The sequence below is a fragment of the Xenopus laevis genome, chromosome 9_10S, assembly GCF_017654675.1.
Source record: "Xenopus laevis strain J_2021 chromosome 9_10S, Xenopus_laevis_v10.1, whole genome shotgun sequence".
Classification (NCBI taxonomy): domain Eukaryota; kingdom Metazoa; phylum Chordata; class Amphibia; order Anura; family Pipidae; genus Xenopus; species Xenopus laevis.
In genome coordinates, this window is record NC_054388.1 from 43,911,287 (window position 1) to 43,932,807 (window position 21,521).

General features: G+C 42.0%; 1 protein-coding gene across 1 annotated transcript; it reads left to right on the forward strand.

Moving 5' to 3' along the window:
- The first annotated feature begins 11,508 nt into the window (after nt 1–11,508).
- trim16.S (tripartite motif containing 16 S homeolog) lies at nt 11,509–20,681 on the forward strand. The gene is made up of 6 exons (XM_018238569.2): nt 11,509–12,071; nt 13,773–13,868; nt 13,991–14,224; nt 15,234–15,405; nt 16,783–16,878; nt 19,037–20,681. The coding sequence occupies exons 1-6, from the start codon at nt 11,562–11,564 to the stop codon at nt 19,618–19,620; spliced, it is 1,692 nt and encodes a 563-aa protein (XP_018094058.1). The 5' UTR covers nt 11,509–11,561; the 3' UTR covers nt 19,621–20,681.
- The last annotated feature ends 840 nt before the right edge of the window (nt 20,682–21,521 follow it).

Below are 21,521 nucleotides of genomic sequence, written 5' to 3' on the forward strand. Positions count from 1 at the left end.
ATCCACCCCACGTATGTAAGTGTGGCCCGAGGAGCAATTTCTGTATGAAAGGTTTTAGTGCGAGCTGACAGGGGCCACATGAGAAGGAGGTGATAGCTGTGTCTTTAATTGCTGCTGCCTTGAAATCTTTGTGCTGTCAGCTTGGGTTTGTATTAGAGGAGCCCAGAAACCCATCAGTGTCACATCTTCTGCTGACATGGCCAAAGGCAACCAACTGCTCAAGGTGAAAGGTGCCATCACCATGGGTAATTGTGCAATGGTAATCCTGGCTTTGTATCATATATAGTCAATAGATGGCTGGTAAAAGACAAATGTATGCATGGCCAGCATGGGGCTTGCTGGGATGTTGTCAGGGATTCCAGTTTGAAGCAACGTAATGGTCAAAGCACAACGCACTGCCCTTATTTAGGCACCACTTGCCTATAGGTGTGCTGGCTGTAGGATAAAGGTGCATTGGAAAGGGAAGGGTGGAGCCATGTGAACTGCATGCACTTGATTCTCCTTAAATGTTTGGCAATGCAATCCTGGTGGCCTGGACTTACACATGTTTAAGTGCAGAATGGGGGTGGAATTTAGGTTGCAGACTCTACTGAACTGGCAGGCCAAAGGGTCAATATAATATGCAGGGCAACTGTACTTAGGAGGAGTGAGGAAAAGCAAAATGGCACCAGTAACACTTTCTGGCAGTATTGTCCAACACTGTCCCAGCCAGAGGTACAGGGTAACAGGGCGAATTGCCAGACTGCACCATCAGTTCTCTTGTTAGTGAAGCTTCTGGACTCAGCAACCACAACGGCTGAACTTGAATAAATAGGAGCCACAAAAAGTATTTGTTGCTTTTGCTTCTCCAGTACAAAAGGCAGCCCTGACATTCTGAGCCCATTCTGGGCATTTGGTGCCATGGCCCATGGCCAGAAGGGCACGCCATATCGTATTAGGAACTTGCCGCCTATATTAAACATGTGCCACATTAAGTGTAAAGAAAACAGCTACGGCACATCTGTTAACAGAGATGGATTTGGTATGTTGCTGGCACTTAAGGCTGAACGTTTTTTGTTTGTTTGGGGCTTTATTTCTGGCATTTTTTGCATGCTTGTTATTCCTCCTGCCCCAAGTCCCAAGTGCCTGTTGTGCCCGATGTGTCATACTGTTTCTCACTGCAGCTCTGCATTCAGACAAGGGCTCCTTTCATCCCACTCCTAACAGGAGGGGGAAATCAATAACGCAGTGAATGTGTTTCTCGGATTAAAGGAATTCATTCCCTTGGCTTTTCTCACAGCCAGAACTTGCGGATATTGTGCCCTGTGCCTGAATGGGTCATTTAACCCTACCTTCTCCACAGGGGGTAAATTGGGCCTTGAAGTGGGACATAGGTAAAAAGATTGTGAAATTATATTTGCATTAAAGTTAAATGTTGGTGTGCCTCTGTCAGCCTCAGGGGGTGCTGTTAAGTCATGCAAAAGTGGTACAGTGTATGGATGTAGGAGCACATATGACACACTGATGCTGATTTACTAATATATGTGCTAAATTGCACCAGTGCAGTTCTCCATAGCAACCACAGTTTGGCTTGCATTATCTAATTGCTAATTTGTTGCTATGGAAATCTGCAGTGCTACAATGCATTATCTAGAGCCCATGTAAAGCCCATGTATATACATTAGCCCCTACATCTACTGAACCTCTGCAATATTAGTTAAATGTCAAGGCCAAGGACTCATCATGTGCCAAAGGGAACCTGTAAGGACAAAAGGATCTATTTCTCGACCAGTTACGTAACAGCTGACTCCAGTAAGCACAGGGCACCTGTAACGCCTTCTAGTGGAAATAAAATACCACCAGGACTAGGATGCCAGGAACAGCTATTTATGATTACAGTGAATAGGAACACAGTGACACCTACTGGTTATTAACAGTTACTACAGCTGAAAAGATATCTATTATCCGGATACCCGTTAGCCAGAAAGATCCGAATTACGGGAAGGATACCTCCCATAGACTCCATTTTATCCAAAGAATTCAAATGAATCCAAAAGTATTTCTTTTTTTCTCTGTAATAGTAAAACTTTGACTTCATCCCAACTAAGATATAATGAATCCTCATTGGAGGTAAAATCAGCCTATTGGGTTTATTTAATGTTTAAATTGTTTTCTAGTAGAGTAGAAAGATCAAGAAAACCCCAGGTCCTGAGCATTCTGGATAACAGGTCCTATACTAGAGATGTCGCGAACTGTTCGCCGGCGAACTTGTTCGCGCGAACATCGGGTGTTCGCGCTCGCCGGAAGTTCGCGAACGTCGCGCGACGTTCGCCATTTTGGGTTCGCCATTGTTGGCGCTTTTTTTTGCCCTCTCACCCCAGACCAGCAGGTACATGGCAGCCAATCAGGAAGCTCTCCCCTGGACCACTCCCCTTCCCTATAAAAACCGAAGCCCTGCAGCGTTTTTTCACTCTGCCTGTGTGTGCTGAAGAGATAGTGTAGGGAGAGAGCTGCTGCCTGTTAGTGATTTCAGGGACAGTTGAAAGTTTGCTGGCTAGTAATCGTTTTGATACTGCTCTGTTATTGGAGGGACAGAAGTCTGCAGGGGTTTGAGGGACATTTAAGCTTAGGTAGCTTTGCTGGCTAGTAATCTACCTTCTACTGCAGTGCTCTGTATGTAGCTGCAGTGGGCAGCTGTCCTGCTTCTGATCTCATCTGCTGACTGCTGCAATAACAGTAGTCCTTGTAAGGACTGCTTTTATTTATTTTTTTGTTGTTTTACTACTACTACTACTACTACTATAAGAGCCCAGTGCTATTAGTCTAGCAGTGTTGGGGAGTGGGACTGGTGTGCTAATCTGCTGCTCCTAGTAGTTCAGCAGCACCAACTTTAATTTTTTTTTTTAATATTCATTTTTTTTTTATTTTACTTTTTTTTGATTTTACTACCGCTGTAGTAGTGTATAAGTTGACCTTTTAGGCATTATTTGCCCTGTAGGCATTATTTGCACACTGTTTTCTTCAACCCGCCATCGAGCTGTGTGACCTTGTTCACATTCTGTCTAAATATCCATAATATTACCGTCTCCAGAAAAAACACCGGAGTCACTTTTTTCAAGCAGCCATAATATATTTTACGTAATCCGTATCCACCGCTGTAGTAGTGTATACGTTGGCCTTGTAGGCATTATTTGCACACTGTTTTCTTCAACCCGCCATCGAGCTGTGTGACCTTGTTCCCATTCTGTCTAAATATCCATAATATTACCGTCTCCAGAAAAAACACCAAACAATGCCTACAAGGTCAACGTATGGCAGTTGTTTAAAGAGAACAGTAGATTACTAGCCAGCAAAGCTACCTAAGCTAAAATGTCCCTCAAATCCCTGCAGACTTCTGTCCCTCCAATACAGAGCAGTATCAAGCAGATTACTAGCCAGCAAACTTACTATCATCTGTCCCTGAAATCACTAACAGCTCTCCCCCTACACTATCTCTTCCAAGCACACACAGGCAGATTTTTCAGATACATTTTTGCCCTTGATCCCCCTCTGGCATGCCACTGTCCAGGTCGTTGCACCCTTTAAACAACTTTAAAATCATTTTTCTGGCCAGAAATGTCTTTTCTAGATGTTAAAGTTCGCCTTCCCATTGAAGTCTATGGGGTTCGCGAACCGTTCGCGAACCGCTCGCGTTTTTGCGCAAGTTCGCGAATATGTTCGCGAACTTTTTTTCCGACGTTCGCTACATCCCTATCCTATACCTGTACTATATTTTCTAGGCTAGTGTTCTATGAGACATCATATTTGCATGAAATGCCATTGCAGTATTATTACCTTTTATTTACATTGTACCTACATACAGCACCTTTCTATAACGTTATCATTATTCACTTTATTTACTGACTGCGAAGCTTACATCTAATGTTACTTTAAAGATAGCTAGAATGTCAGCCATAAACCAAGGCTATTAGTTATTTAAGTAACCATTTTTGCTTTCATCTGTTTGTTCTTATAGGAGAATCTATGAGCTTTTCTTGTTATTATTTTCTCCTTATAGTAACTGCACTACAAATGGATTTCAAGTTTCAGAAATCCATAAGACACATGCTAGTAATCTTGTTATTGCCTGCAATGTTTGCTCTGAGATCAGAGCAAACGTATCTTGCTCATCTTGACAGCGCTATATAAATAAATGATGATGATGAGAGCAACAAAATGTTGGGGTTGTTTTTACTTTATCCACCCACATATGATTTATTTAAAATTCTGTTATAACTAAAGCGATAACTAGAATTGAAATTATTCCATAAATACTGGGGAATCTTCACTCCCAGTAAAAATGCGCAGCCATGATTAAATAACTGGAGATTTAAAGAATTAAAATGAAAAGGCAGAAATCCCTTCTTTTTGGAAGTATTGAAGTTCTTTTTTATATGGGGACAAATATCCAGAAAGTTGTTCCCAAGCCAAACCCCCCCCCCCCCGCCAAAACTGAACAGTTGAGAATCATTCTCCTAAAGAAAAGGCAAATTATATCCATCTTCAACGGTAATGGAGCCAGCTGAAATCACTGCCAGTATCCCCTGTAGCCACTTATTAAGTTATTTGTGTAAATAGGATTTGCCTGCATTCCAAGCTGGTGACATACCCGTTTATTGTGGTGCCACTGCCACAGCTCAGTGATTTAGTCTATAATGCAGAGCAGATGGTATTCGCTAACCATGCCAAAGCCATAAATCACCCACAACATAAGGACCATAGAAAGGGAAGCACTGGCACAATTACCATTATCAGAGCCTGTAACAACAGGGGCAGAAAGCACTCTCATAGTCTCTCAAATGGCTAAACAGAATCACTTTGGACATCAAATCCCTCATGTTAAACATGAATTGGTGGCAGCACATATCAGAAATTGGGGGTGCAAAAGTAAAAGTCAAAATAAAGTGCCACACTCACACTGATCTGCTGTTTGGAGCATCGGGTGCGCGCTGTAATCCTCTCTGCAGAGCTTTAAGGGCTAGTCCACACGGGGAGATAGCGACGCGTTTGCGGTCGCGGCGACAAAGCGCCGCGACAGTCGCCGCGACCGGCGCAGGCGACAGTTTTGTATGGGTGCCTATGTAAAAACGCCTGTGCTAACCACACGAGGCGATGCGCTTTTCAACAGTCGCCTGAAAATGCCTCGCCAGGCTTTTTCAGGCGACTGTTGAAAAGCGCATCGCCTCGTGTGGTTAGCACAGGCGTTTTTACATAGGCGCCCATACAAAACTGTCGCCTGCGCCGGTCGCTTTGTCGCCGCGACCGCAAACGCGTCGCTATCTCCCCGTGTGGACTAGCCCTAAGGCACACGAAAATAATTGCTGCGGCAGCACTTTGATTTAAACTTTTATTCGTGCAGATAACACGGCTTAAACTGTGTTATTTGCACAAATACAAGTTTAAATCAAAGTTTGGGGTGCTACTGCAGCAGAAATTGGGGGTGCTTTACTAGACCAGCCAGAAGTGACCTTCATAGGTGGGTATCATCTTGAAAGAAGATTTGGGTAGAATTGTTCTTTTCCTTTGTTATCCAGGTATTTCCATTTCCCAAGACACAATGGTGACACTATTCAGTCTAAAGAGGGCATTTTGCAAATGAAATAGCTGCAGCTTTGTGCCCTTGAACCAATGTGTACAATCAGCTCCCTATTGTTAACTTTGCCCTTGATGAACTTGTCACTAGCTATCAGTCCTGCCTAAGGTGCTGTGTTATAACTAACGGCGTTATGATCCAACGACCCAAATAGAGGTTGTAACATGAAACTGGTGCCTGGCCGGACATGACTGTCTATTGCAGCACCAACTAATGTTTTGTGACTTCCATACAGAGAAATTCCAAAAAATATGCTAACAAACTTCCACTGTACTAAGCACAATTCAGCAGGAACAACCCCAACAAGTTTGCTCATAGTCTGTGTACAGAGTGATATCATACAAATATGGCAGCATAGGTATTTCCCTGTACTAAGCACAATTCAGCAGGAACAGCCCCCTAAATTTCCTTATAGCCTGTACAGAGAACTATAGCAGCGGGTTTTCCAAATAATTCAGCAAATGAGCACCCATCATGCAATATATCAAGTGGGTTGCTGTCGTCTGCTCACTACATTCTGGCTATTTGTGTGGAATGCGACTCATGAGAAAAAAATTGCTGATTCTCCATAACTGAAATATATTGGATCTACCTGGAACATCATCAGTCTGCCAATCAACCCCTCTACCTCTGACTTTTGTAGTGCCTTATGGCTCCTCTTAGAATTCTGCTCATACATCCTCACAGGAGACTCTGGTAAGCGAAGTAGCAAAAATATGTTATTGGCAATGTCAGATTGGCTTCCACCACAAGGCCCCCCCTCTGGGGCCCTTCTGACCCCCCAACTCAGTCGCAACCTCCCCTCTGGGCCCCCACACCTACCTGTCCTGTAGTACTTGTGGCCACAATCAGGGCTGGGGGGCGAGATCAGGGGGCAACAGGGGCCATGGACAAGTGCAGGTCTGGATTGGCAGAGATCTGACTCCTGTGTCCCAGCGAACCAGTCCAACCCTGGTAATTGGAGTCTATGGATATTAAATTTTGCCTCTTATCAGGAAACAGCATGGTAGCACCCTCCTTTGGAAGCCCCCCATGTAGAATAGCCAGTGCTACTTTCGGCACAGTCTCAAAGCCCACACTTCAGTGCCAGTGTCATGGGATGCAGTAAACACAATAATAGTGACACAATAAATCTACATAGCCCTGTCCATTCCTGTTGCTTTGCAGCGAAATCACAGTATTATTATAGTAACATTCAGTGTCTTTTCTACTGTTATTGGAGGAGCTCACATACAATATAATATATAGTGCTGTAGCGACCCCTAGTGGAATAACAGAGGTATTCATTTAGGTTCATTACAAGAACATATTCAAAGACTCCTCTCTATATACTCATTGTAGTTCCAAGATTAATTGATGATGTGATCATTTTGTCATTTTATCTTGTTTTATATCATTTTATTTTTCCTTGGTGAATTTTGTTCAATTCAATATTTGATGTTTTATTATTATTGAATTACTAGGTAATAATTCTTTTCTGTTATTATGGAAAATTGATCAATGTCAAGGTGAGCTATTGCTTTACTGCTTTTTGCTCCTATTGTCTATTCAAAATGCCAATAAATATAATTGGAAAAGAAAAGAAGAACATATTTCCTAGGGCCTAAATGATGTGGCCTGTGCCTTCTGGCACTCTCTAACTTTCAAGCCTGAATTGCACACAAGTGAGGGGACGGGCATGGGGGCAGAAGGTGGGACACCTATGTAACAACCCTTCATAAATAAAATGGGATGAACGTTGGATGTGGCAATTTTACTACCTACAAGGGCTTCATACCTCCCAACATTTGAAAAATGTAAAGAGGGACAAAAATATCAGACGTGGAAGTGCAGCAAACATTTTTGGCCACACACATTTTATGACCACACCCCCTAATTACCATGTCCATTTTAGAAAATGTAGCAGGTTATGAAACAGAGTTTTAGGGCCCTGTTTTATGTGTTGTAACAATTTTGCTAATGAAGGTGAAACTGCACTTAAAGGGGCACATTTACGAAGGGTCGAAGTGAATTTTCTAATTTAAAATCTTCGAATTTCGAACTAATTTTTGGGTACTTCGACCATCGCATGGGCTCAAATTCGACTTTGACTTCGATTCGAAGTAAAAAAGTTCAAAAGTACTGTCTCTTTAAAAAAGTTCGACTTCGACACTTCGCCACCTTAAACCTGCCGAATTGCTATGTTAGCCTATGGGGACCTCCTAGAACCTATAGCCAACATTTTGCTAAGTTTTTAGAAGTCGAAGAAAAATCTTTGATCAATCGGTAAAACGTTCGAATCGTTCTTTCAAAGGACGATCGAACGATTTTACTTAGACCGAATATGGCCAAATTCGATAAAAAAACCTTCGACTTAGAATATCGAAGTCGAAGTCGAAGTTAGGGGCGGGAGGGAAATCGCTTGACTTTTTGTCAGAAAACAAGGAAGTAAAAAATGTTTTCCCCTTCCCACTCCTAATTTGCATCGGGTCGGATTCGGTTCGGTAATCTTTCACAAAGGATTCGGGGGTTCGGCGGAATCCAAAATAGTGGATTCGGTGCATCCCTACTCATAAACTTCGTGTCCTGTGTCATCACTCCTAATCTTTCAGCGGGACTGTACAGGGAGGGTTTCTTAGTCCAAAATAAGGAATTTATAAGGAGAAATCGGAGTTAATGACCATAAATAGATATAAAAAAGTGTTTTATGCCACTAAGTTCTATGTGCAGGAAATACACATCTGTGATTGTGCAATTGTTTTTATTTTTTTCTTCTCATTTTTAAGAGAAAGGCTGTCCTATAATCTGTTTGTAAAGTGGATTTCATAATAATGTCTGATTAATATTGTTAACCCTGAAAATATGTTCTGATATAATGGAGCTCTAACTTGGTAAATGTCACATTGTATTTGAGTTTGTATTTAGTACATATTCTACTGAACTCATTAGTATCACTTGGGAGAGCCACCGTTTATCTAGAATACACTGAGTAATTGTATATATAAGTTTAGCACGGATTGGGTAAAACTTAGGGTCCTACCAGTAGTAGGGCTGCCAAATTGTGATGGGCAAATCTGTCCCGTTTCACTTCGCCAAATAATTCACAAAACAGCTGAAAAATTTGCAAAGCAGCGAAAATTCGAGAAACAAATTGAAGTCAATAATTTTGATGCACATCAATTTTTGACGTAAGCGACAATTTTTATACACACAACTATTGTGTCCAAATGCATTAAAGTCAGAATAATTTTGACGTGCGACAATTTTTTTTGTTGTGGCGGATTTTCCTCCGGCAAATTTTCGACGCAGTTGCATGAAAACATTAGCAATATATGATATATATAGAGATATTGGGGTAACAGACACCCTGCTATAGTTCCAGGGGAATCCCAAATCTAACCCTAACTGGCTTTCAAGCTGGCCCCCCTTAGTTCATAACAAGGTTACAGATATATAGACACATTGGGGTCACCCTGCTATAGTTCCAGGGGTACCCAGGGCACAAATAAACACTCACCCAAAATCTCACCCTAATTGGCCTTCAGACTGGGCCCCCTTAGCTCATAACAAGGTTACAGATACATAGAAACATTGGGGTAACAGCACCCTGCTATAGTAACAGGGGTATCCAGGGCACAAATAAACACTCACCCCAAATCTCCCCCTAACTGGCCTTCAGACTGAGCCCCCTTAGCTCATAACAAGGTTACACATATATAGACACATTGGGGGTTACAGTCACCCTGCTATAGTTCCAGGGGTACCCAGGGCACAAATAAGCACTCACCCCAAATCTCACTCTAACTGGCCTTCAGACTGGGCCCCCTTAACTCATAACAAGGTTACAGATATATAGAAACATTGGGGTAACAGTCACCCTGCTATAGTTCCAGGGGTACCCAGGGCACAAATAAGCACTCATCCTAAATCTCACCATAACTGTTTCCATTTTGGAATCCCAAGCATACCACAGCAGGGGTGATAGCCACCTAGGGGCACCACTGCATTAGTTATAATAGCTCAGTGCTCTATCTGCTAATTACATGAAATGTCAGGATTGTTTTACGGCTAACCAGAACATCCAACCTGTCAAATCCTTCTATTATAGTTTTTAGCACTTATCCACCTCTTTTTTACAAGGTAGTGCACATGTCCAGTGGTCCACTTTCCAGCCGAATTTTCAAGACTCCAATAGCACCATTCCAAAGTTCTAAATTATTTTAAAAAGCCTTTATTTAAGACGTTGCTTTATGATCTGTTACAGACACAACGTTTCAGGTCTGCTTTCTTTGTAATTTGGATTTTTGGAACGGTGCTGTGTCACATATTGATTGAAATCCTTCCATTAAATGACCTAGAGATTGGGATATATTCCCACTTATCTTTAGATCCTTTGGCTGAATAAGTAAAGCATAACAATGAAGCACAGATATCTGACCTGCCAGATTATTATTTGTATCCTTTATTTATATAGTGCCAACACATGTCACATTACTGTACAGAAGATTATACATATAATTCATATCCTATGCACCAGTGGAGCTTACCAGTAGACAGGGCCCACCAGGCCAAGTCCAACCCTGAACCCAAATCCCTATAACATGTACACTCACTGAGGGTCAGTTTTATCAAGAGCCAATAAACCTTAGAAAAACTCTTGCAATGGTGAGAGCAAACTCCTTGCAGATAGTGCTCTGGTTGGAACAGAAACTAAGACCCCAGAACCCCCAGAACCACAATGTAGCAATGTTATCCTACTGCTCCAAAAGATCTTTACACTGTGGCCCCTGAAAAGAACATTTCTATTGCTGCACCCTTATTTACTAATTTTAACCCAAACAGCTTCAGCTTTCCTGTCAGGTAATGTTCCGAATATAATACTCTGCAGGGAAGGAAAGGGGCCATTATGCTGTGTGTATAGAACTCCTCAGGCAAACACACATCTCTCATCACAAGTCAGACGTTCAGTACTGAACAAACCATCCCTCCATTGTCACTCCCACGACTTACTGTTTCCCTTAGACAGTGCACCATACCTCCCAACTGTCCCGTTTTTAGAGAGACAGTCCCTCTTTTGAAAACTCAAGCCACAGTCCCTCGTTTGTACTGGAAAGTCCAGATTTTCATTTAACAGCCAGAAAAAGAAATAAAGTTTCTAACTTAATGGGCAGAGAGCCCAGAGCAGCCACAGCAGAATATAATATACTTTGTAACAATTTCAAGATGAGCAAATAAGTAATTGTAACAATATAAGATAACAGGTCCTTCTGGAAAAGTTTGACTCACAGCTTAAAGGGCAATTCACCTTCATTAGCAAAACAGTAATAACCGGAAAAAAAAACATTGAAATATGTTTCAAACTTTCATAACCTGCCAAATTTTGTAAAATAAACATGGTAATGAGGGGGGGTGGCCACAAAATGGGCGTGGTCAAACAATGGTGCCGAGTTACGTGCACCAACCTTTTTGTCCCTCTTTTCATTTCCAAAATGTTGGAAGGTATGGTGCACTAAGAGGGTATAGCTAATTGTGTGCCCACTGCATTCCTTCTCTGTATATTTGTATTTATACAAATGGGAGGGAGCTGCCATACTGTTTTACCTAACCAGGACACTGTCCATTGACAGTATTTCATTATAATCTGATGTAGGTTTGTAGGTCATGCTTAATGGCAGTGTAAGAGAAAGTGCACATATTAAAACAAATGCATAAATATATGTTTTTACTAACCGATTCCTACCCACGACCAAAGAGAATGTGAATATCCTTAGAGACAAACAATTGGGCTGGGATACACAGGCCCTGCTTCCTGCTGGCACACAACCAGTTAAAGGCTTCCAGCAGCAGCAGCAGTAGCAGCGTACACCAGTCAGGTGTGGCCATGAGAAACCTGACATCCCACAGGCAGGAGGAGTCACAGGCAGAAGGAAAGTTTACTTTATTCAACTGAGACAGAAGATTTCCCTCGAGGATGGCGGATACGGGTGCCCCCCTCAGCTCCAAGACTGTGTCTAAAAGCCAAAGTGCGAGTGCCATCCTGTCCATGGCTCAGAGGGAAGAAGAGAAGCCGGGCACGATCACTAAGAGTAATTCTGCTGCCCAGCTTGGTACAAATCTTTCTGCAAGTGGATCTTCCGGGGATGTGGATAGAGCTAAGCCTCTCACAGTGGATGATACACCCGACACAGTTCTGTGCGACTTTTGCTTAGAGGAGAAGGTAAAAGCCCTGAAGACGTGTCTGACCTGCATGATCAGTTACTGTGAAACTCATCTCAGACCCCATCTGGAGAAGCCCAAGCTGCATGCCCACCAGCTGGTAAGTCCCATAAACGACGCAGAGCTACGGAGGTGCAGCACCCATAACAAACCACTTGACTGGTTCTGCCAAGAGGACCTGATGTGCCTATGCCAAGCCTGTGCCATGGAACAGCACAAGGAGCACAACCCAATCCCTTGCTGTGAGGCGAGGAAGCAGAAAGAGGTAGGTGCTACTCTACTGCCAGAACTTGATTTGTTACTAACTTTGTATAAATTCTGACTGCTGAATCACCATATCAGTATATTCCAATAAAATGTATGTGATGCTTGCTCTCTGCCCATATTCAGCATTTACTCTTTCATGCCCCATTCTTTCCCACAAGAGCTATTATAACCCAGCTTAGTGGGAGTCACATCACATTGCAGCACATGGCATTGGGAATGTTTTTTTCCGACCTCCAACAGGCTACAGTGGTAGTGAAGATGCACCTCTCTGCTGTCACTGCTCCTAAATCTCTTCTGGCTGATGCACATGGAGGGGTGACAGGATGGCAGTGGAGGAAAAAACACTCCATGTTTGCTTGCGTTAAGAGTATATATTCCCTTCTAGATAATGCGTTTGATGGGCTGCGTGGAGTTTGCTCCTGTGGTTCTGCACCCATAGGAGAGCCTGCCAATGCTGGACCAAAAATAAACCTTATTTCAGTGCCAGTGAGTAAAGAGCCAGAAGGTGCCTTTGTTATCAGGTTGGCCCTTTTTATCACAATGATACATTTACATTGGTCCCAGTTGAACCCAACTTTTGACTAATACGGAACTATTCCAGGCATGTGAGTCATGTGACACAACAAGCAGTTACTTGTTCATACAGAGATGCTTTTTTTGGCAAGTTTCTGCATAATTATGTTATCTAGTGGCAAAAGGAACCCAAGTAAATCTAGGAACCCAAGTGGAAAGGGAAGGCTTCCTCCTGACAAGTGGCACATGATCCAGTCCAATAAAATAGGCACCATGACAGGCTACGGCTGGAGGCACAGTTTTCTCTTGACATTTAAATAACAGCATTCCTCTCTAGCGGCAACAAAATCAGCTCTGTATAACTGGTGACTTCCCGGTCATGCTTAATGCTGTGGCAAATGGGCAGGACTAGGCATTAAACAGGCAAGTAACAGGTATCTAGGGTTGCCACCTGGCTGGTATTTTACCGGCCTGGCCGGTAAACATGATGGTTGATCCCAATGTTATTAATAGGGAAAAAAGTTAAATATATTGGAAGGCCGGTATTTTTTTCCAGAAAAGATATCCACAGGTATCCCTGAGCTTCCCAGTAAGTCTGCCAACATGTTTACATGAGTGCCACCAGGAGCCAGTCGCAGCTCTACATTATACTGCCCACTTGCTACACATATTCTAGAGCTTCATTACCCTTCACCTTTGCACCTTTGCAAGGCTTACATTTCAATCCCCTTAATACTACTTTAGTTGGCCTTTAAGAGAGTACAGACACCAAACATCCTCACTGTGGACTCTGTTGTTTCCACAGACTGGCCCTCCCTCATGCACACTGAAAACAACTATTGGGCAATGAATACAAAGATCCTGTTGATATTCAAACTATACAACCTCACCCTTCCTGCTCTCTATGGACCCCGACCCAGCAGTGATTTTTTTAATGTATCATTAGTAGCACTAACCTTGCACTCAGCCACAACGTTTCTATCTGAGTGTCTCATAGTAAGATCAGGGCACAAAGTAACCAATAATGGAACCCAGAATTGGAAATTGTCAATGCAAAATCCCATACATCTATAGCATGAGAGCAATTTATCCAAATTTCTTTCATTGTATGTCTGTCACTGGTATGAAATGGCTACGCAGCTTTTTTGGTTTCCAAGGCTTTACGAACACCGAATTTACCCCCTAGGCTGAAGTCTATGAGACAGTGGCAGAATATGAATGGAAATTGAAGTCTGCCGAGATCGCTATTGAGAAACTGGAAGCAAACACCACATCTATCCAGGTACAGCAGATAGTTGTTCACTTCCATTAACTTCCATGTTGAATATTTTTGACCAGGCCCTGATTCTCCAAAGAGGGTAAATAATGATCACTGCTAATGTTTTTTCTTTAATCCGCCCGCAGAATTCCATTTTGGAAGCCAAAAAGGTTATAAACCTTCAGTTTGCAGATGTTCACAGCGCCGTCAATAAATCCCACACCAAGGTGCTGGAGTTCTTGGAGACGAGAGAGAGGATGGCACTGAACCAGTCCAACGGGATCAAGACCCACCTGGAGCAGAAGTGCAGCGAACTGATTAAGTACAAAGTGAAGGTGGAGAGGATTGCGAGTCACAAGAATGAATTCTCATTCCTTCAGGTGCGGCAAATAGGGGGGTATCCGACAACTAATGGGATAAAAGGGAATGTAAATCTTCCCTAAAATCAGGGCTGGATTTTCATAGTGGGAACCCCTAGGTCCACTGTCATTCATCTTTTATTTGCTCAAAGTTTCATTGGGACCAGAGCAATGGAGATTGGTGCACAGGAAATTTTAAAAACTGTCGCATCTTCAGTGTTTTTGAACCAATGTGGGTGTGGTTGGGCAGCATACCGTCCCCTAAAATCCTGCCGCCCTAGGCCCGGGGATTGATGGCCTCTCCACAAATCTTCTAGCGGCCTAGCTCTCCAAAATAGGCATTTGTTTGGGTGCTGAACTATAGCTCCAATCATGCCTTGAAGGAGAAGGAAAGCTACCAAGGCAGTTTATTGTCTATATATTAACCACAATAGTTCAAGCAAACACTATATTTATTCTGCAGAATGCTTAACCATACCTGAGTAAACACCTCTAGAAGCTCTTTCTGTTTGTATAGGAAAGGAGCTGCTGTATTAGCTTGTTGTGACATCACTTCCTGCCCAAGTATCCCCCTGCTCTCTCATAGCTCTGAGCTCAGATTACAGCAGGGAGGGGAGGAGGGAAAAGGGAGGGGGAGAGGGAGAGAGGAGCAAACTGAGCATGCTCAAGCCCTAGCCTTGGAGGTTTATGCTGAAAACAGGAAGTCTGATACAGAAGCCCGTTTACACACACTAGAAGGACAGAAATTATGTGTTTCTTTTGACAGAGGACTCAGAGCAGCATTATTTGAGGGTTTACTCTATTTATATAGACCTTTCTGATAGAGCTTACTTAATTTTAGCCTTTCCTTCTCTTTTAACTCTCAGTTATACAGTGGAGAATGCAAGAGTCCCACTCTTTATCAATATCCCATGGAATCTATTGGGACTCCAGGTTGATTAGGAAATTCAAGCAAAATCACAATACCTGGTGCTAAGGTTGAGACCCCCCCTCTAATAATATATATATATAATAAAAAAATTTTCCTTAGGAGTACTGTGAATTTAAGAAGTCCTCAGGGGACGACACACTTCCCAGTGTTTATATTGGGCTGAAGGACAAGCTGTCCGTGATACAAAAGGTGATTTCCGAATCGACAGAGAAGATAATTGAAATGCTGCAGACCTCGTACATGGACCGGCTGCAAGAATTTGCTAAGGAAGGTCAGTTAGAGAAGGAGGGGTGTTGTGTGGGGGCAATAACACAGGAGCAAAAATGTTTAATGCTTGGACATCTAGCTGTTGCCAAATTACAACTTAAAGGAACAGTAACACCAATAAACAAAACTGTTTTAAAGCAAAGAAAATATAATATATTGTTGCCCTGCACAGGTAAAACGTGTGTGTCTGTAATCAGAAATTGTACTATAGATTATTTAAACAAGCTTCTGTGTAGCCATGAGGGCAGCCATTCAGTCAGAAAAAAGGAGACAATGCACAGGATACACAGTAGATAACAGATAAATTCTGTAGTATACAATGGGAACTTCTGTTATCTACTGTGTATCCTGTGCTTGAATAGCTGTCCCCATGGCTAACAGCAGCTTGTTTATATAAACAAAATAGTTACTATTTAGAAATGCTGTAGCCTAAAGCTATTGCCACACAGGGATGATTCCCTTTGCCCCACTGTGTCAGCAATGGTGCAGGTAGGGTTGCCGCCTGGCCGGTATTTTACTGGCCTGGCCAGTTAAAATGATGGCTGATCCCAATGTTATTAATAGGGAAAATAGATAAATATATAGGAAGGCCGGTATTTTTTTCCAGAAGAGGTGGCAACCCTAGGTGCAGGCAAATGGAGTGGAGTTTTGGTGCCTGGATCCAGGCCAACTCAGTGGCTTCAGGTTCTGTGACAGGAGAAGGCTGATACCAGCGGAGGGACTGGTTCTCGGCCTGTGGAGAATCCGTCCTGTGTGACAGAAGCCTTAAGGAACTAGAATAACTAGTGAATGACTAACAACTTGGCCCAGTGGCTCTACCTTTCCTTGTTCTTTAAGGGCAGAGACACATGCAAAGATTCGGGGAGATTTAGTCGCCCGGTGACAAGTCTCTTCATCGGGCGACTATATCCCCGAACTGCCTTGCCACCGGCTAGAATCTAAATCACCGGCAGAATGGCAGTCAGAGCACTTTGTTTTCTAAAGTCGCCCGAAGCAGTCTTACAAGGAAACTTCGGAAGACTCGGAAAACTAATCGATTTGAGTGCCATCCTGCCGGTGATTTACATTCTAGCCAGCGGGAAGGCTTTTCGGGGAGATTAGTCACCCGAAGAAGAGGGAATTTGTCGCCAGGCGACTAAATCCCCCCCCCCGAATCTTTGCGTGTGTCTCTGCCCTAATAGAACAAGCAAGGGCAAGCCAAGGGCTCGAGATAACACAGCTTTGTGCCAGAACAATATTTAAACTGGAGTTTGTTTTTTTTTTGGTTTGAATAACACCATTTCCAGCACTGTCATGCCTTTCTCATTCATATGAAGTGCCCATCCCCCACAATAAACTGAATGTCTATTTATTTTTGAAACTTCTCTCTTTAATTCCGCAGAGGATCTTGGGATAAAAACAATGGTTTCTGCCATAGTCGCAAAGGAGCATCGTATCACTGCTCCAGAGCCTGAGTCACGGAATGAGTTCCTCAAATGTAAGTGCCCAAACTGCTTCTAAAAAAAAAAAAAAGCTGCACAGGATAAATCTGCCAGGATCACATGCCAGTCACCAGCAGGTCACAGTACATATTAAATAATAAATCATTTAAGGCTGCCTAGTCACTATAACACTGCAGGAACAACTAAGAGATACTATACTGTATATATATATATATATATATATATATATATATATATATATATATATATATATATATATATATATATATATATATATATATATATATATATATATACACATAATACAGTTCAGATACCAGCACTCACTTGTGATGGGTGAATCTGGGCTTAAAAATTTGCAAAATGGCTAAAATTTGCGAAATGCATTGAAGTCAATGGGTGTCATTTTGAGCGACAATTTTTATACATGCGACTATTTTGTCCAAATGCATTAAAGCCAATGGCCGCCCAAATAATTTTGACGCACACAAGTTTTATGCGCGCGGCAATTTTGAACCACAACAATTTTTTTGCAGATTTTTCGCAGGTGGCGAAATGGGAATATTCGCTACAAACCAAATAGAATTCTTAATGAATCAGATAAAATTAAGCGTAGGACTGGCCAGATATGGGATGACTTTGACGTAGTTGGCCAGCTTAAATATATTGCAATATATGGACAAACAATCCCTGTTTTGTTTAAAGGGTAAGGCATTTTTAGTAGCTTTTTTTAGTAGATTTTTTTTATTATAGACCGGCACAACATATATATAAAAAAAATATAACTTTTATTACTGATATATTGTACCTAAAAAAAAACCAACATTTTGGTCCTCTCAGGAACCTTTCTCAAGGTAATAAGTTATATGTTTTTTTTATACAGGGTGTGCTGGTCTGAAACTATTTGTTATACATACGTTTTGGCGACCTGCTTTTCGAATGTTGTAAGAGCGTCATATTTTGAAGTTTAGAAAATATAGTCGGCTGCAAATTAATTTCCTGAGAAAAGGAAAGTCTTGGGATATGTCCCTGCTTAGAAAATATAGTTAGTGAGTAGAGAAAATACAGATCTGATGTTCCTCAGGCCACTTATAAGCAAAAGCAACAGCACAAGACATTTCTTTTTTAGGAAAAACATTGTAGCCAGTCAGTCGAAAATGACCAGAATGCGGTGTTGTTGTTTCAGGTTCATTAGCTGTAAAAATAGCTAATATCAGGAAAACTTGAAATACGAATAATTAATGTAAATTGCAAAAGTACTTTCACAAGTGCCCTGAGCAATTTTGCATTCATTTTTTAAAATAGATTTAAATTTCCTTTAAGCGTATTCTTCCATTCACATTACTGAGACTCACAATGTGTTCTGAATGCTAATTGTTTGCAGATCTTTTCCTGCTGAGTAATCCCAGCACACTCCCATGTTTAACAAATGGGACGCTGAACAATAAACTCAGAGATTTGGCCTAGGACCGGAGAGGAACTGTACAAAAAAACAACACTGGTACCACTCTCCCCTCTTATAAACACATATATTGCAGATAAAACCGAAATCGAGTCAGTGGCACTGTGCACTCCTCTTCCTACTCTTTGCCTCTAAAGCTGGGTTAGTTTTATTAATTAATTATAATTAAGGTTTATTTATTTCTAGTTAATAATGAACTCTGTCTCCATAATACCGCCACCCCTGTTGATGTCACTTTCAACAGTGGGTGAGAAACCTTTTGGTTAGGGCTAGGTTGCCTCTGGAGGAAACTTTGGGTGACTTAGTAACATAATGCTAGCAATTTAAATTATTTCAGATGGAGGGGTATTTTTGGGAGATTTGTCGCACACGCTCGCTCATAAATAATTGTGGGTGACAAATCTCCCCATGTGCCACTGCCCTTAGTTGTTTCCAGAATGGTGAAATCCTCAGATTATTGGATTGTCAACACCTAAAGGCCAGGGTGTAACTGGAGACAACCAAGTTTGGATGTAGATCATTTATCATTATCTAGGGCTGTTCCTAAGTGTGGCTCCAAGTGTCTTTCAAAATAACCCATGTACTACATAGGAGCTTGCTAATATCTAGGGATGTAGCCACACTTGCCTACAGGAACCTTCTATCATTAATTATGGAAGGAGCAGGTTTTGATGGATTCTCCACCTGCAGGCATTTTGTGCTCACCGTTGCTCTATTTCTTGCTCGTGCAGATAAGTCCAATCTTACCCTGGATCCAGTGACAGTTCATCGATTCCTGAGGCTGTTAGAAGACAACCGCAAAGTGTCCAACACCGCCCCTTGGCAACATCCGTACCCTGATGACCCCCAGCGGTTTGAGGACTTCCGGCAGGTGCTGAGTGCCGAGAGCTTCTACATGGGGCGCCATTATTATGAGATCCAGTTTAAAGGGGAAGAAATTTACATGGGTCTGACGTACAAATGCATCGATAGAAAGGGTTCAGAGAGTAACAGCTGCATCACTGGCAATGACTTCTCCTGGACCTTAAAGTGGAATGGGAAAGAGTTTTCTGCCTGGCACAGCGATGTGGAAACCCCCCTGAAAACTGAAAAATTCTCCAGGGTGGGCATCTATATTAACTATGTGAGTGGCAATATATCATTTTATGGGGTCACAGACAAAATGACCCTCTTGCACTATTTTGATGGCAAATTTACAGAACCGCTCTATGCAGCCTTCTGGCTACCAAAGAAGGAAAGTTCTTTAGTGGTTTTAAGCCCAGATAACATCATGTTGCCTCCTGTCTCCTCCCCTACAACAGCTGGCACACCCTAACAGTCCTGGCCACCATTCAAGGAGACAGAGATAAGATCAATGCATACACAAAACCCAATGCTTTCTACAGTTACACTTGTATGAGTATCTCTTCTCCATCTCACATTACACTCCCATTGCTTAGTGCAGCCTCATCATAGATTGTAATAGCAATTGTTCTAATGCTAAAACATCTTTCCAGTTCTGCTCCTGGATTTTCCTGATGTCTCTTCTATTTCAGAGCCAACTGGGCTTATGCACAAGACTTGTTACCAAAGACTTTTATACCTTTTTCTTACCCACTATGCCCATGACCGTTTTTGTCAATACCTTTCTGCTAAACATGTCGAATTACAATAGGCAATAGTATTAAGATTCTATGATTTGCTTGCTAGGCTAGAATATATAATTTCACAGAGGTCTATTATACAGACAATGACAGATTCAGGCCTACTGCTATGTGAGCTAAAAGCACAGACAGAGGAAGACTCAACAGGACTAGGGCACACCAGGCTATTCCTCTGTATCCCAGTGGGCCAGACCATCCCTTTTTGGATGTAACAGGGTGTTCTGTAAAATTGAGGTTGAATTTCTCTTGCCAACAACCCCTTACAAAAAACCCTTTAGTTATTATAAATAAAGGCTCACAGGTGTCCAGTCCAGGATAGGACAAAAACAAAGAGGTCCTGTTGACACAATAGCAGTAATTTAAAGACGCTTGCCCATCAATTTCAACCTTTTTGTCTAAATGAAACCTACCTAATAGGCACCTGTCTCAAACTGATAAGCTCTGATAAGCAGCCTATGTCTATCTGTCACTAAGGTGAAATGTCATTAAACTACATGTCTCATCATCCACTGATATCCCCAACATCCTCTCCATTTAATAAAAGGGCATGGCTCCTAAATAGGATGCAACATTCTCAGTATGGCGCAGCAATTGCACCCCTTTATTACTCTCATACCTGACTTTTCAGGAAGAGTACCGAATTGCCCCATGTCATTTGGCTACTGTGATATTTCTACTCTGTATTTATTTGCTATGTTTTATTAAGTAAGAATAAAGCATACTACTTCTTGCAGATGACCAGGCTCCTAGTTGTGCATGGCAGTAGCACCAACCAGCAAACTTAGCAGGTTATAGTCCTAGGTGTCTGTGAGAATTGAACCCCCATACCACTAATATTGCTGTGGTCCTATAATTTTTTAGGGAAAGAGCAACAATGAGTACCGTGTTTGCTCTCAATGCAGACCTCTGTCACAGCACCCTGGTACCTCAGACATGCCCCTCATTCTGTCGGAACTTCCTATCTTACATGGCCCCTTGCTCTTTGGTGGCACACTATGTCAGAAGGAGAAGCACATACACAAACAGTGCACACCTAGGCTTCTCAGATAATCCAGGTATCAGAAGCCAGGGCCACCATCTGGGGGACATAGGGTATTGTTTTGCAAGGCCCAATGAAGGAGGGCTGCAAGGGCTGTGGGGCTACCACTGACCCACCTTGCCATTTCCTATGCGAAATTATCATTTTGATTGTTATGCCCAAGGCAACTACAGCCAAGGCAACCACAATTTGTCATACTTAGGGTCATAACTTACTAACCCCCAATATTTTAGAACTGTTTTTTTTAATTCATTATTCGATGTTATGCATTTTAATTCTCATAATTCTTACAAGAATTAAACGCATCACATCAAATAATGATTTATATGATCAACAATCGATAATATGGTGCAAACGGGAAAAGGGTACAATCAAAGTGAATTAATGAAGGTCATGAATGAGGCAAAAAGGTATTCCTAGACACGAGACCCTCAAAAGGAAAGGTGAAGGAAATAGAAAAGGACAATTTATAACACTTATTGCAACATTTGATGCTAATTCTAAGATCATTAATGGAACAATTCTAACATATTG